This window comes from Siphateles boraxobius, unplaced genomic scaffold (genome assembly GCF_051911475.1).
Source record: "Siphateles boraxobius isolate OS27281-9 unplaced genomic scaffold, OSU_SipBor_1 5, whole genome shotgun sequence".
Classification (NCBI taxonomy): domain Eukaryota; kingdom Metazoa; phylum Chordata; class Actinopteri; order Cypriniformes; family Leuciscidae; genus Siphateles; species Siphateles boraxobius.
The window spans coordinates 27,590,789-27,607,643 of NW_027509141.1; the positions used below are offsets into that span (position 1 = coordinate 27,590,789).

At 35.7% G+C, this 16,855-nt stretch overlaps 2 protein-coding genes across 4 annotated transcripts; both read left to right on the forward strand.

Moving 5' to 3' along the window:
* Positions 1 to 170: 170 nt before the first annotated feature.
* On the forward strand, positions 171 to 13,331 carry rpgrb (retinitis pigmentosa GTPase regulator b). 3 transcript variants are annotated; one of them, XM_077203683.1, is made up of 17 exons: positions 171 to 302; positions 845 to 970; positions 1,067 to 1,159; positions 1,771 to 1,833; positions 2,527 to 2,685; positions 2,774 to 2,923; positions 3,535 to 3,693; positions 3,786 to 3,941; positions 4,047 to 4,171; positions 5,136 to 5,312; positions 5,486 to 5,633; positions 6,331 to 6,428; positions 6,691 to 6,750; positions 10,878 to 11,096; positions 11,212 to 11,260; positions 12,315 to 12,412; positions 12,568 to 13,331. In XM_077203683.1, exons 1-17 carry the CDS (start codon positions 272 to 274, stop codon positions 12,757 to 12,759), a joined length of 2,103 nt encoding a protein of 700 aa, XP_077059798.1. In that variant the 5' UTR covers positions 171 to 271; the 3' UTR covers positions 12,760 to 13,331. The 3 variants fall into 3 exon arrangements, with proteins under 3 accessions (XP_077059798.1, XP_077059796.1, XP_077059797.1); XM_077203681.1 differs by lacking the exons at positions 10,878 to 11,096; positions 11,212 to 11,260; positions 12,315 to 12,412; positions 12,568 to 13,331 and adding an exon at positions 7,017 to 9,804 and having other exon boundaries at positions 192 to 302; XM_077203682.1 differs by lacking the exons at positions 10,878 to 11,096; positions 11,212 to 11,260; positions 12,315 to 12,412; positions 12,568 to 13,331 and adding an exon at positions 7,020 to 9,804 and having other exon boundaries at positions 205 to 302.
* A 403-nt stretch (positions 13,332 to 13,734) lies between these two features.
* Positions 13,735 to 16,119, forward strand: dynlt3 (dynein light chain Tctex-type 3). The gene is made up of 5 exons (XM_077203646.1): positions 13,735 to 13,865; positions 14,356 to 14,397; positions 14,609 to 14,732; positions 14,882 to 14,959; positions 15,741 to 16,119. The coding sequence occupies exons 1-5, from the start codon at positions 13,839 to 13,841 to the stop codon at positions 15,815 to 15,817; spliced, it is 348 nt and encodes a 115-aa protein (XP_077059761.1). The 5' UTR covers positions 13,735 to 13,838; the 3' UTR covers positions 15,818 to 16,119.
* Positions 16,120 to 16,855: the final 736 nt, after the last annotated feature.

Genomic DNA, 16,855 nt, shown 5'->3' on the forward strand with positions numbered 1-16,855 from the left:
AAGTTACTATAAAAGTATGCAAACTAATAAATGTGCATATATATATATATATATATATATATATATATATATATATATGTATATATATATATATATATATATATATATATATATATATATATATATATATATATATATATATCATCTAAATGAACTGAGTAACACGTGACACTCAACGCGGAAGCAAATCTAGAGCGGAAAGTTTCGTTTTAGGAACTTCTTGGTCACACTTCCTAGAGCCCAAAGTAAATAAGCTGATTAGTCAGGGGAGATGGCCGGAGAGACAGAAGATGAGATCCCTGGTAAAATGTTATGTAGTACATTAGTGGTGGATGTAAACAGTTTTGCTATTTGCTGTTGCTACATGTGTGTCTCTTTAGCCTTATTGTCTGTTTATGATTAGCCTATAGGCTATAATATAACGGTGCTACATAGTGGAAGTGAATCATATGTTATGCTGATGTAAATATGTCTTAACTGATTTAATGCCCTGCAAATGTTATATTTTCCTCTGTTTATACATATAATTGTTCGTTGTGCTTTGTTTTTTTTATTTCATTGAACACTCTGTCCCGCTCTTTCATTGACTCCTGTGGCTTCCTATCGCCAAGGCAACCACGCCATGTGGTCACGCCTCTCGCTCTCAATTCTATAATTTTTCTATAAAGTAAACAACTAATTGTAACCATCTGAATGTGTATATATACAGAGAAACAGAAAATTCGAATTAAAATCATACAAACTATTATTTGTTTACGACATATTATGTTTTTGATAACAACAGTCATTTGAATAATTTAAGGCATAACATGAAAACTGTCTGCATTTTCAATTTTTGTTTTAGAATCAGGAGCTGTCTTCACTTTTGGAAAGAGTAAATTTGCAGATAATGCCCCCAGTAAATTCTGGTTAAAAAATGATGTACCTTTGAGAATTTCCTGTGGAGATGAGCACACAGCACTAGTAACAGGTATGATTTATGATTTTATTAGTGAATATATTGGTAAATAAAGTCTTGTTCCATAATTTTTTGCATTCATCCTGTCACTATTCCTATTGTGTTTAGAAAATGGGAAGCTGTTTATGTTTGGCAGCAATAACTGGGGACAGCTGGGCCTCGGAACAAAGACAACTGTGAACAAACCCACTTGTGTGAAAGGTATGGCTTTCAGTGTCAGTGTTTTCCCATGGAATTGGGCTACTTTTACACTGTTGCGAAGCGACCCCTGAAGCGACCCCTGGTAACTCCATTTATAGCCCCGGAACGCGATTGGGCTTGTTTGTTACGCAAACCTGTCATAGTTAAAGAAAGAGCAGTACTACTGAGTGTTTTCTGCCATCCACAGCTGATAAATCACTTCAACACATTCTCGCATGCTGTCAGTCACATTTAGCTGTTTGGAAAAGTTATCATTAGTTTATCAAATAATAATGATGAGTGACTTTGAATTATTCACCAGTAATATATAGTCTGACACACACAATTACATGTTTGTAAGTAGCTGTAAGAAAAAGGATATCTTTTCTGGATAAAGCCATAGATTGTCTTAATCCCAATCTGGAGTGGTCCGTAATCTGCATTAATCTGGAAAGCAGAGGGGAAGTGTGTGCAGGAGACATTTTAGCTTGAAATATATACAGTGTATATATATATATATATATATATATATATATATATATATATTCAGGTTGTATAATTGTGTTTAGTAAGGTTAAATCTTATAGTCAACATGTTTCTGACATGCATTGACCGTATTTGTTTTCTTAAAGCCCTAAAATCTGAAAGTGTGAAGCTCGCAGCCTGTGGAAGAACTCACTCACTTGTTTATACATGTAAGTTTATTCCTCATATTTGCTTTATGTTTTTTGAGTCTGGTAAATCAATTCTGTTTTGTTTTTTGTTTTTTTAAGATGAAATGTGTTTTCCTTATTAATTAATTAGATATTCTTATTTATTTACTTATTCCATTAGTCAAGCCAGAAATGGCCATGCCAAACCACTGAAACAAACAGCAATGTCTTGAAAGGGCTACAGGGCAACACAGTGGGAACTCTCTGGGAATTTATAATTGTCTCTGCGAATTAAACAGGGATAAGAGAATGTTTAACATTGAAAAAAATGCACACATAACCTTAAAGACAAACGATTATAACATGTAAGGCTAGTATTTTAAAAATTTCTGTTTTGTTTTGTTTTTTGATGATATCTCAATATTTGCAAAGGCCAAAACATGAAAAAAAGAAAAATTGACTACTTTTCACTACACTAAAAAGTACACTACCATTCAAAATTTGGGGGACAATACGATATTTTTTCATGTTTTTGAACATTAATATTGTGATGTTTTATTTTAATTAAAAATATTTTTTTTTCTATTGTAATTTATTTGAAATTTATATTTTTAGCATCATTACTAAAGTCTTCAGTGTCACTGACCCCAAATGTTTTGATAGCACTATAGATAACTATTTTGCAACATTATAGATTTATCCTCAACTAAAAAACGTGTTTTCTTTGCTGAGCAGCCCGTGGTAACCTGTATGCCTCTGGAGGGAATAATGAAGGACAGCTTGGTCTTGGTGACTGCGATGACAGAACCTCCTTCCACCTGGTGGACTTCTTCAGCAAACATGGGCCTATCAAAATGCTCGCTGCTGGTTCTAATACATCTGCTGTCCTGACGCGTAAGAGTTCTGTTCCATCTGCCTTACAGTGCAGCAATGTAATGGCAAATATTAACAGTAATGTAACAAAATCTCTGTGTCATCTCAGAGGATGGCAGGCTCTATATGTGGGGCGATAACTCTGAGGGTCAGATTGGGTTAGGAAAGGGGAGTAACGCACTCACTCCTCAGGAGGTTTCTGTGGGGAAACGAGTGTCCTGGGTGTCCTGTGGATATTATCATTCTGCCTTTGTTACCGGTATGTATGCCACTGTAGACAGTATTACCTTATGTCACCATTGCCAGTTATACCAAAATATTCAGGGTTAAATACATGTTTAACTCTATGCTCAACATTCACATGTTTTATTTAATCAGGAAAATATATATATATATATATATCACAGGAATAAATTACATTTGAAAATATATTAAAAAAGAAAACTCATCAAATACTTTAAATAAGTGATTATAAAATATTTTTAAATAAAAAAAATATTATAGTGAATTATGGTAGGTAGTTATATATAATAATGGTATTACAATAAATACATTTACTATAAATTACATTAAATTAATCATTTTAAAACAATTTAAAATAATGGCATAATATTACTATTATTTTATAAATAATACTATATATATTTAATAAATGTATCAAAATGATTTAAGAATTGTGTTCAACTGTGTTACATTGGAATCTCCATCATTTTAAATCCCCACTTTTTGACAAATCATGATGACTTTCCTACTTCTTCTCCATGATCTATAGAGCACAGTATGGTGGCATTGAATTCATAAAATGTTCAACATTTGACCTTCTATGAAGTCTGGATTGTTGCTAGGTGATGCTTGTTTAATTTGTTGCAGTGGATGGGGCGTTGTTCACATTCGGAGAAAAAGACAGTGGAAAGCTGGGCTTGTCCGCAGAGAAGCTGGCCAATCATAAAGTGCCTCAACAGGTGACCGGCATCTCTGATAAAGTGGTAAAGGTGTCCTGTGGAGGAGGGCACACGGTGGCGCTTACTGGTAGGAAAACATATTTTGCTTTGTGGTTGTTGTTTTTTTGTCTGTGTTTCTTCTTTGTAAAGACTAAATGTTACACATGTCTGATAATTTAGAGCACAAGGTGTATTCGTTTGGCCTGGGTCAGTTTGGACAGCTTGGCCACGGCACATTCATATTTGAGTCACGTTTACCGAGAGTGGTTGAGCATTTCAGGAGGGGCAGAGTTAAACATGTGGAGTGTGGAGAGAACCATACAGCGTTGATTACCGGTAAAACACCTGACAACATCCTTTTTATGTGTTGTGATATAATTTCCTCTTTGTGTCTTTCCTCTAAAATATATACGATTCTGTTTGTATATGTGCTTGTTTCAGACAGCGGCCTTTTGTACACCTTTGGTGATGGTCGGCATGGAAAACTGGGGCTTGGAGAAGAAAACTTCACCAACCAGTTCAGACCGACCCTGTGTACGAGATTCCTCAACTGCCATGTACATTCTGTACGTATTACTGCCCATCTACTGTTTATGACACAATATATAATACATTTTATTTCAATCAGGTATATACTTTTTCTTCTTTGAAATGGTTTGACCAATATAAATTTCATTACCCTGTTGACCCCATTTTCATTTGAAACAGGAAGGTCTGGACATATCAAAGTATTGCCCTTTTTTATTGCTTTCATTCTCTAATTTTATTTCTAATAATAGACAGAACATTTTATTTATTTGTTTTATTTTTATTTAAAAAAAACATTGTTTTTCCTCCAGAGGATACATATTTTTGGTCCATTTTTTTACAGCAGAGAAAAACTTTGGGGTCAGTAATAAATATATATATATATATATATATATATATATATATATATTACTGACCACAAAGTTTTTCTCTGCTGTAAAAAAATGGACCAAAAATATGTATCCTCTGTAAATATGTAATATGTAAATATGTAGATATATATATATATATATATATATATATATATATATTTTTTTTTTTTTTTTTTTTTTTTTGTGGGGAAAGAAATGAATGCATTTATTCAGCAAGAATACATTCACTTGATCAAAACTGTCAGTAAAGACTTACAAAAAATAGTTCAAATAATGCAGATAATAATAAGAAATATCTATTGAGCTCTAAACCATCAATGATTTCTGAAGGATGATGTGACATCCTAAATAAATTCATGACATCCGAATAAATTCGATTTTGGAATATATTATAGAAATAGAAAACAGTTATTTTAAATTGTAATCATATTTCACATTATTTTTAATGTATTTTTGATCAAATAAATATAGCCTTGGTGAGCATAATACATTTTTTTAAAAAATATGGTAGTCTAAATGTATTAATCTGCTAAAAGTGTGTATTGTCATTACATATGAAACAATATGGACTAAAAGCCACAAAATTCTATTTTGATTTCATGGCATCTGTAAACCGTGTGTGTGCTTTCAGGTTACTTGTGGTGGGTGTCACATGCTTGTGTTGGCAAAGCCCAGGGCTGAAAGGTCGGAGGATTTGATCCTAGAGGAAGATGACATCACAGAAGACTACTTTGAAAAGTCCTGTACTGAACTACTGGGAGACACCCTAAACAGGAGTCTCTCGGCTCGGGTCAGACGCAGAGAACGGGTAGCTCAATCCTAATGGATCAAAATTAGTGCAACTGATTATCAATTGGACTAGTAGAAGTGTATTTCAAGCTGAATAATACAATTTCACGGCAATGTTTAGTATAATATTACCTAAATAATTATATAAACTGATTAAATATGGATGCAATATGTGTTGCTTTTCTTCTGTAGGAGCGTTCACCAGATCAGTTTGGACAAATGTTTCGAACACTCCCAGCTCTGGGTGGAAATCATCTGAGTGCATCTCTTTCTGTTCCCAGCCAGATCCGTCACTCCCACAGTAACCAACCTGGAAAGATCCCTCACAACAGCCTCAAAAGTAACTGCCTTATCAAAAAGTATTAAAAATCATTTCTGTTATTTCAAATCACAGGAAAACATGTTCCTCATTCACAAATGCTATTGCCACTTATAAAAAGACATCATTCAATCAAAAATCACACATTTATTGTCATTTACACTACTGTTAAAAAGTTTAGAATCAATAAGTCAGTAAAGACTTTCACATTATTACAAAAGATTTCCTTTTTAAAAAATGATGTTCTTTTGAACTTTCTATTCAGAATCCTTAAGCAGTACAACTGATTTCAGCATTGATAATAATAAGAAATGTTTCTTGAGCTGCAAATTAGCTTATTAGAATGTTTTCTGACTGATCATGTGACACTGAAGACTGGAGTAATGATGCTGAAATTTCAGCTTTGCCATCACAGGAATGAATGACATTTTAAATCAAATAGAAATTCACTTCTTTTAAATTGTAATAGTATTCCTACTGTTTTATTGTATTTTTTATCAAATAAATGCAGCCTTGGTGACGCATCTTTCGAAAGCATTTTAAAAATCTAACCAATACCAAACTTTTGAACTGTAGTGTATATTATGCTCAGGTTTTTATGGATTCTCTTTCTCTCTCTCTCTCTCTCTCTCTCTCTCTCTCTCTCTCTCTCTCTCTCTCTCTCTCTCTCTCTCTCTCTCTCTCTCTCTCTCTCTCTCTCTCTCTCTCGATCGATAAGTTCCTGGAAAGAGAGAGAAATCTCTTGATGACAGAAGCAGTGTGGAGGATAGTGAGAGCATAAAAGACCTTGGAGAAACCACTGACTTATTAAACCTGGTAGGAGAAGCATACCATCACTTATGAAAGAGGCATGCATGCTTTTTTAATATTTATAGAAAATGTGTAGAAGTAGACATTTAATGATTTGGTTGAAATCCACTTTTAAAAGCTAAAATGACACCGTCTGTAAATACAGGTTACATTTGGTACTGTCTTGGTTTGCCATTTGATGTAAAATCTGTGTCACGTAGAAAAACCAGTTGAGAACCGCTGGTATAAAATATTCTAAGACTAATGCAAAAAATTTCTTTGTTTTCAGACTCACATAATTAAGATGGACCCTAGTGATAAGACCCTCACATTGTCTCCTATGGAGAAGGTAAGAGCTCATCTGGGTTGTTTTCCTAGTAATTTGCTATTTATATGACCAAATAAAGGTTGAGGAGAAAAATGTGTTCATTTTTTCAAAGGAATGCACTCATTTAGACCTCACCTTTATGCTTGTGTTCTCTGTCTTCTCTTCGTTGACTCATTCTCATTTGCTTTGCAGCCTTAAAGCTCATTCTGCTCTCGTTCTTCCTGCTCTGCATGTTCATTCATTTCTCTAACACTTTCCTTCTTTTTATCCTCTGCTTCCTGGAATAGAAGAAGGTTAAGGTTGTGAAAGAGCACGGTAAGGAGAAGGGAAAGCATAGTGATGACCACGACCCTTATAGTAAGAGGGCGGAGCTTTCAGCTCGCAAAGCTCTTCCCACTGAGTTACTTAGAAGCTCAAGTGGTAACTCAGTAGTCGGGGACAGTCTTGGGTCAGGGACGCCCCACAAGTGCCCCAAGAAACAAGGTCATGATAAAGAAAATGTACTTATCGCTTTGGAGAACAGAAAGCCTGCATATCACCAAGTTGGTGGAAGTAACACCAGATTGGGGTCGGACATAAGCAGAAGTGGATCCAAATCCTACCTGCCCAAGCACACAGAATTGATGAAGTCAAGGGATAGAGTTAAAAAAGAATCAACTGGAAAAGCCCAACCAAATCAAGAGGCTGAAAGCGAGAAGGTTGCTCAAAAATCAAATGGAAGTACAAAACCAAACCAAGAGGGAATAGGTAAAGCAAAACCCAAAGATTGTTCATTGGAAGTCAGAAGCCAGCCTCAAAAAGGGAAAGAAAAGGAAGTAAAAATGAAACCCATAATTGTTGTTGAACATCATCTTGAACAGACCACACATGAGGACCAAGACTCAACAGGTAAGAAGATCTCAAAAGATGATTTACCAAAAGCTCCGAGGGTGAAAGGTAAAACGAATGCTGCTAAGACAGAATACAAAAATGTTGTCCCACAGAGTAAAAAGTCAGATTCAAAAAAAGACTCAAAAAGTAGCAAGACAACACAAGAGACCTCCACTACTTCACAACAATCCTCATGCCAAGAAGATGTTTCTACAAATAAATCAAGAGCAGAACAAAGCCAATTGCTAGTAGAAGACAAATTGAAAAACACAAAAAAGGGGCCTACCATTGTCTCTGAAGCTGCCTCCAAATCTGAATCGGCTTCAGAATCTGACCAAATTAAAGAAAATCCACTCATCAAGGTGACATCTTTTCTCCAAGATGTGGGAATGGGAAATCCTGCCTTTTTACTTGGAGCATCAGCAGTCAGTCAGTTCCTTTCCCAGTCCACACCCCAAAATATGCCAAAACCTCCTTCAAAACAAAGAACTCTATCTGATGTTTCGTCCCTGAGTGAGTCCGATGAGGTTTCAAGACAGGAGGAGACTAGAGAAGCCAAGAGGACGGCCGTCACCATCAACATGAAGACAGAATCAGGAACTTCAGATGGGGACTTGGAAAGAAGCAGCATTGAGTCCAACACCGAGGCTCATTATGAGGTGGGAACATATAGAAGAAGCAAGGAGGAAGAAGGAGAGGAATCAGATGAGGAGGAAGAGGAGGAAAGCAATGGGTTGGTGAACAGAAGGGATGAGAGCGAGGAAGTGGATGACAGTGAGGAGGAAAGTGAGAGCAAGACCCTTGACAAGGTAGCAAACAGTGATGATTCTGAGGTTGATGGGGATACAACGATCAAAGGTTCTAGTGAGGATGAGGAAAGCGAAGAAGAGGAGGATAAAAGTAAAAGCGAGGCAACTGAGGATGTAGAGAGTGAGGCTGAGGAAGGGGAGAGTGATAGAATAGGAGACGAGAAAGAAGAAACAAGTGAGATAAGTAGAAAAAGTGAAGAGGAGAGTGGAGATGAACAGGACGAAAGCAAAACAAGCGAAGAGGAAGAGACAGAGGGCAAAAATGAGAGCTCAAAGGAAGAATCAGATGAAGAGAATGAGGAGTCAGAGGAGAAAGATAGTGAGGATGAGGAAGAAAATGATGTGGAAAGTGACATTGCAGAGAAGGATAGTGAGGATGAGGAAGAAAATGATGTGGAAAGTGACAGTGCAGAGAAGGATAGTGCAGAGGAAGATGAAGATAGTGAAAAAACTAGTGAAGAAAAGGACGATTCTGAAAAGCTGGAGAGCGAGTCTGAAGATGAAGAGGATGAAGATGATGAAAAGACTAGTGAAGAAGAGGAGGACGATACAGAAAAGCAGGAAAGTGAGAGTGAAGATAATGATAAAGGGGAGAGTGAGAGTGAAGATGATGAAGGGGAGAGTGAGAGTGAAGCAGAGGAGGAGAGTGAGGAAGTTAAAGAGGATGAGGAAGAGGGCGAAAGCAATGAAGAGGAAGCATTGGGTCAGAATGACAAGGAAGAGGAAGAAGGAGAGAGTGAAAAGGAAGAGGAAGAAGAGCAGGAGAGCAATGACGGAGAGGAAGAAGAGCAGGAGAGCAAAGACGAAGAGCAGGAGAGCGAAGATGAAGAAAAGCAGGAGAGTGAAGAGGAAGAAGAGCCGGAGAGCAAAGACGAAGAACAGGAGAGCGAAGATGAAGAAGAGAAGGAGAGTGAAGAGGAAGAAGAGCAGGAGAGCAAAGAGGAAGAAGAGCAGGAGAGCAAAGACGAAGAAGAAGAAAGTAATGGTGAGGAGGAAGGCAATGAAGAAGCGGAAGAGGAAGCAGAGGAGGAAGAGTCTGAAGAAAAAGAGGAGGCAGAAGAAGTAGAGGATGAGGAGGGAGAAGAGGAGGACAAACAAGACGAGCAAGAGGAGGAAGAAGAACAAGAGGATGAGGAGGAGGAAGAAGAAAAAGTCAAAGCCCAAAAAAAACGTGAAAAAGCCTTTGAATCCACCAAACAAAAGTCAAGTGTGAAAATAACCAAACAGCCGACAAAAGCCAAACGGGCCCGAGCGCAACGCCAGCAGTCAGACGACGAGTCCCAGGAGTCTCAGCAGTTTTGGGATGATGTTCTTCCTCAATACCTCAATTTAAAATAATTCAACAACCTCTATCTGCTTTTACTTAGTAGTATTTACATATCTTTTATGTTTTTTCTTGCTTTTGTGATATTTCACAAAAATATTATTTCGCCATTATTAATCTTGCAATTTCGCCCATGACATTTTTATTAAATGTATTGCTTCACATGTTTTATTTTCTATTTATGTTTTCATAAGTAATGATATGCTCATGCAGTAATGAAGACATCATGATGTGCCTTAGGACATATGTATCTGATGGACAGCCATGTTCGTTTACTAACAAATGTGCTTGATTTGCCAATGACCAGGAATCCGCACTTTCAATGACTTCAAATTCTTACAAATACAAACAGGGCTCAAGATGCCTTCAAGTCAGAACTTAAAATGTAAAATAAAATGGCAACTCATGATCTTTATGACTGGAAGAAAATATGTGGAAAACAACAAAGTTAGTCATCATTAAGTAGCATTTACTTCAAATTTTGCACTTGTGCTTGTTCTGTGAGTTTTTTGTTACATTTAATAGGCAATAAACTTTTCATTTATTTATAACTATTTGCATGTGTTTTTAAATAAATACCTGTTTTATACTTGTTTTACAATTTAGTAACATTGCATTGCATTTTATTTAAATATAAAAAGCACAGATTTTCCAAACTGACTTTTAAAGCTAACATTTTGTATGCTTTACACAAAGAAAACGACATTATATAAATCTATCATGCTGTACTAGAGAGTTTCAGCAGCATAATAAGCACATTTTAATTTGAACTGTAATCATGCAAATAAAGAAAGCCATATGAGATATCTCCAAATTCAAAGCAGTTGCAATCAGGCAGAAAACAGAAAATCCTTCATTGGACAGGTGAGGCTGCCCTTATATTGCTCTCTCTCTGTAGAGCTGGTCCTTTTCTAGTTCTCCTAAATACAGTAGATCCCTTGTCATGTACTCACCTACTTGTGTTTCTTTATTCATGTAGTTTGTTAGTTCATTTTCATTTTAAAATGAAAATACCATCTGACTCACACTGAACCCTCTCCTGCCATTCTAGTTTCTTTAACCATCTTTTTGTGTTTCACAGTCCCTCATTCCAGTCACTGATTGTCTTTTCTCACTTTTTGCACAACAACCACTGATCTCTTCAGCTCCGGACAGATGAGATCAATGGAAAGATGGAGGGAGAAGATGAGGACGAAGAATATTTAGATGATGAAGAAGAAGAAGATTATGATGAGGATGAAGATGAGGAAGAGCATCCAGAGGAAAAAGAAGTGCAAAAGTGTGAGGAGAAGGAAGATATTCTAGACGAGAAGAGAAAAGAGACAGGGGAGCAGGAGCAAAGCACTACAGAGCCAGACATACAGGTGCCCTGAAACCTTTCATTCATATGATTAAGACTAATTTAGTACGAACATACTGCTTTAGCGAGGCTCTATTGCTTTGATTTGTTTGTGTGATGTAATTTTCTTACTCCTACAGAAAAAGCAGATTATAAAAGAGGCATCCGTCCCTGATGGACAGATAAAAGGTGAGTTTTTTTTCTTTTCAGCACCCTTTCATATTCCCATACAGACCCCAAAAAAACCACAGAAAAAGAGTTTTGTGGCTTTTAGGCCATGTCTGTTAGCTTTGAGGTCATCTATATATGGAAGCTTATTTCCACCACAGAATAAAAATATAAAAAAGGTTGCAATTGTTATTTTCACAATTGGAAGTTTATATCTCACAATTCTGGCTTTTTTCTCAAATTATAAGTTTACATCTTGACCTTCAGAGTTTTTTTTTTGTGAATTCTGTGTGTGTGTGTTTGTGGGGGGGGGGGGGTCTCGGAATTCATTTTTTTAATTTAAATTTTGGATACCTATCCTGACCACATGCACCTGCAGAATCCTGTGAAAAATGGAATTGAGAGAATCTGGAATCTGAGCAAAAAAAGTCAGAATTGTCCGATGTAAACTCACTATTCTGAGAAAAACAACATAAAATATATAAAGGTATAAACACGCAATTCTGAGGGGGAAAAAATCCAGTGTACAATTGCAAGGACAAATGTCCGAATTGTGAGATAAAAAATTCACAATTACCTTTTTTATATTATTATTCATATTATTATTTCTTTCCTCGCTTCTTTTCCTCGTGTCTTAGCTCCACTCCCTCAGGATGCGAGGGAAGGATACGCCTGTGTATCCTCGCTCATGACTCCTCAGGAAGCTTCCTCGCTCCTCCTTCCTCGCCTTCTCACAGTGCAACAAGAGAATTGAGAAGCCCGTCAAGATGGCTGAGTTCGGTCGGTTTCCGGGTCACAGGCTGGAGGACGGAGGAGCGAGGAAAAGAGGAAGCATCAATTTAAGTATTGAGAAGCACCTATAAACTATTTAAATGAAAGGGACGAGCCCTTTGATATCCCGGTCATCTTTCATTTTGATGGTGCAGTATGTCCATGATTAGGTAGAAAGTGATTGCACTGTATTATAATATAACTTGGGGAACATAAATGAAATGTATGTTCACCAAAATCAAATGTATTGATTTTAAGCAGCTTTTTCTGTCTTTCTCCTTTGTTGTTGTTGTGAATCCTGAAGATTCTGATCCTGCTACCCTTATAAATGAGGAGACACAGTCAGAGAGGAATGGAGTTACAGAAGACAAACCTAAAACTCGTTTTGGCTCTAGAAACAGGGTATTTAACCCATCAAACCTTTTAATCGTTATAATAAACACTAGTAAGCTACCACCTCACAATCATGCATAACACTCCAGCAACTGCATAGCATAACATCTTTGCTCATCAGAGTTTAACCTTTGTTTGATCAGTTTCTTCTTTCCTATCTTCAGCTTTCTCTTTTCAAGAGATCTCCCACCAAAGGGAATCAAGCAGAGAGCAGCGCTTTAGGCAAACCAGCAGCTGATGGTCCACCTCAGATCTCAGAGACTCAAGGACCAGAGAGTTCTAGCAGTCGAACACAGATCGGAGGACTGACCACTGCATCCAATCGATCACGTTCAGCCACTTGCAATCTGCTTTGACATCTTTCAGCTGGGTTTGACATGCTGTTTACGCTGAAACCATCTTCTGAAATGAAAAAGAGATTGAAACAAAAACTGGAAGTAGAATTGAAATTTGACAAAGCAACATCCTGTTGGTGTTGGTGGTGTTTATGTTACTGTGCCTTGTGTTGCAAAGCAGACCACAAAAGTTGACTAGCTTTAACTGAAAACTGAGTTAGGGAGGCTAATTTTAATTTTAAGTATAGTTGTGAGCTATAATGGTTTTGTTTTGGTACCACATTGTACAATATTTTTCATTTATATGTTTGCAGTGTCTGATTTATACAACTTTTTTATCAAAGGCATTCTTAAAGTCATTACTGGGGAGTAAATTTACCAATATGTGCCCTATATCTAGAAATATAATTATATATGTATGTGTGTTTTTATACCTATTTATTTACATTTGATGAAAGACTTTCAAAGCACCTGTGCACTTTATATACTGTATTTAAAATTTCAGGGTAATGTGACAATTTGTTGTCCATTTTTGTGAGAATCATCTAAAAACCTTTGTATTTGATGTTGTACAAGTAAACATCAACTTAAAATTGTCTCCCTTCCTTTTTGATATATATATATATATATATATACAATACCGTATATTACTTTTTTAAAAGTAGTCTCAATCTCACCATGGCTGCATTTATTTATTTATTATCAAAATACAGTAAAAACGCATGATCTTTCAGACATCTTTTTAACATGCTGATTTGTTGTTAAAGAAACATTTCTTATTATTAATGCTTAACAGTTGTGCTGCTTAATATTTTTGTGGAAACAGATTGATGAATTGAAAGTTCAAAAGCATTTATTATAATACACTTTTACTTTCATAATAATACACACTTTTTTGGTAATATTAATTTCATAAATGTCTTTATGAAAGGGAGAGAGAGAGACATGTTGAATCGGAGAGCGCCAGTAGGTGGCAGCACTCAATCGCCATTATGTTGCCAACATCAGCCTTAGTTGTCAGTGAGAGAAAAGCTAACGTTACAGTCATCTGAACAGAGTTTGTTGTCCAGACTCCAGATTTTTGTTTTACAACTGATAAGATGGAGGAGTATCATTCTGGAGATGAAGTAGGTGTCATATAAGGCATTACATGGTGCAACTGGTTATTATCTGTATAAGCTTTCAAAGCTGGTAAACAGTAGACTGCCTTTTACCGCTAGCCTGCTAACTGTTAACGTTAACCGCTTAATCCTGATAGAAACATAATATCACTTCATCACTTAAACGCTCATATTGTGACATCATTACATCTTTTTTTTATGTACACAGGTCACTAAAAGTTCATTTCGATTTATAATTTACATTTTTTTTGTACATTTTTATGGAAAATGCTTCAGGGTGTGGCCAAACCATAACGTCAGCTTTAATCATAAAGGAAACCGTTGAAATACCAACATATTTGTATTCATAAACTATTATTTTTTAACAGTTTTTTACCCTTAACATACATGTCTAAAATGTACATTTTGGTCACTAAATATAATGTTGTGGATGCAACTTTAAACCAGTTTGACAGTGTGTTCATCTCTTTTCACCTTTCAAAACCTCTAATTTCAGATGTCTTTCAGTCCAGATGAAGCAAGTAATGTTGTTAAGGAGGTAATATTCACTGTCAAAATATTTATATAACACGATTAAGCACCCTATGGTGTAGCCTATCTCACTGAATGAATTGCATTGTTTTTAGTCTCATGTCTAACTCATGCCTGCAGGATTAATGCTAGCCTATTTATTTGAGTGCAAGTCTGCTCCATTAACTCTCTCTCTTTCTCTCTCTGTGTGTGTGTGTGTGTGTGTGTTTATCTGTCAGTGCATTGAGGGTATTATCGGAGGCGTGGACTACAGCCAGAACAAAGTGAACCAGTGGACAGCCAGCATAGTCGAACACACTCTCACTCAGTTAGTGAAACAGGGGAAATCGTTCAAGTATATTGGTACGAGCCATTCCGATTGAGTTCATCTTTTATACAAATATTTAATAGGTTATAGATTTATAACTGGGCCGTACATCATCTTTGCACAAAGCTGAAAGACATTATACAAAGTGCAGTTGTTGATTCTATATATTATGTATATATTTCAGTCAACTGTGCTGTGATGCAGAAAAGCGGCGCAGGTCTTCACACAGCCAACTCTTGTTACTGGGACACTACCACTGATGGTAAAGCTTTTACATCTTTAGAACTACTTAGTGCTTCAATAGCATTATCTCATCCTGACCAAAAGGATATAGCAATACAATGGACCCTTTTCACAGATTGTGATGATGCGTTTCCACAGTTATCAACATCAAATAAAGTTGAAATAGATGTATTGAGTGCATATCATTAATTTGGTAAAGTATGTTTATTTTGCTTCTATGAATATTCAGTTAATATGTCCATGTTTTTATATTTAATACATGTCATTTTTTATTGAATGTTACTGTATTTTATATAAAGACTTGCTTAATTTACATTTGTATAAAATGTTTATAATAGGATATGTAAATCTTTGGACACAGTTTATGCAAATATCTTTATCATTTTATATTATTATTATATTTTATTAAATTATTATTTTTATTTACATTTTTTTTAAGTTCTGCAGTGTTTTTAGAGTTCAAACATTCTGTAGTCTGTCATGGAAAGTTTCCAATAATTTTAGATTAACTACTGCATGCTGAAGAACACCATTGAATTTCTAAAGTTCATGTCAGCTACCCAAATATCTGTTCTTCTGCATTATATTCATTGCATCTATAATAAATTAAAGCATGGTGATCACTAATACTCATTATTCTTATTACTTTTTGTTTTAAAACCTGTATTTTGTAAAAAAAAAAAAGTATGGCAATTATGTGGCACTATCACATGATTTTGCCAGATATGATTCAGATAAACTAAATAGGACGAAGGATTTAGTGCATCTGATTTCATTCTAGTATTTGTGTGTTTTGGCAGGAAGCTGCACAGTGAGGTGGGAGAACCGCACCATGTACTGCGTCGTCAGTGTGTTTGCAGTGGCTATTGCGCTATGAGCAGGAACCAGGGCTGAGATGTGACACACACAGGCACAGATCGGGAAAACTACCTTCGCTCTGACGATCATACCATCATGTCTGTTATGAAGCCTTCAACACACCGGCTAAGACTTAAACCATGTTCAACTTGTCTGCTTTACCTAATCTGTAAGTGCTTATCTACCACATTGTACGTGTATTTTTTTGTTTTTTGGATTTGCAAAGGTTACATGCACCTTTGCTCTGTATAGAATATGTTGATGTTTAATTATTAAAGTTGTCTGCTTTGGGTTTAATAATCCAATTGAGGAAAATTAAAATATCAGGATGTTTGTCTTCATTCTTTTTTTTAGGGGGGATTTGCACCCAAAGACATTTTTTCATATCTGAAAATATAGGCTATATAAAATCAGGTAGAACCACATACAAAATATTAGGGGAAATTTACAACAATGCAAGGATGTCACTTCATGTCATAATATGTGTTTGATGTTATTTCTGGGAACTAAAACTGAGTTTTTCCACTTCTCCTAAGTTTGAAATCAGCAAGCACACAATCATTTTGCTGAAAGAGTTATAAATTGACAGATTCCGTTTTTACACACAAGTCCATCTATAAATCCCATACAGAATTGTTGCACAATGATAAAAACTTTCAAATGGGAACCCACTATCTACCATATTCATATGAATGAAAAAGGACTGAAATTGACCACCAAATATCGCTACTCAAGATTTCATAGGGTTTATTTAACTTCCACTAAAGAAAGGGGAAGCATGTTTGGATAGCAGGGTAGTTTCACACACTAACAGTAAAAACACATTGATCTTTATAGTATATAAAAATCGATTATTTCTGCATCATGCACAGCCATGACATATCTAGACATAAATGACAAAAGCTTGCAATGCAAAAAATCTATTCTTAACAAGAATTTCATTATTTTAAAACCTAAACCGTTTTTAAATAACTAACACTGAAATACATTTCTACCAATTCAGTAAGACAAAACCCGTATTCAAGATACAATCTTTGAAAACAAGTTTTAATATTCT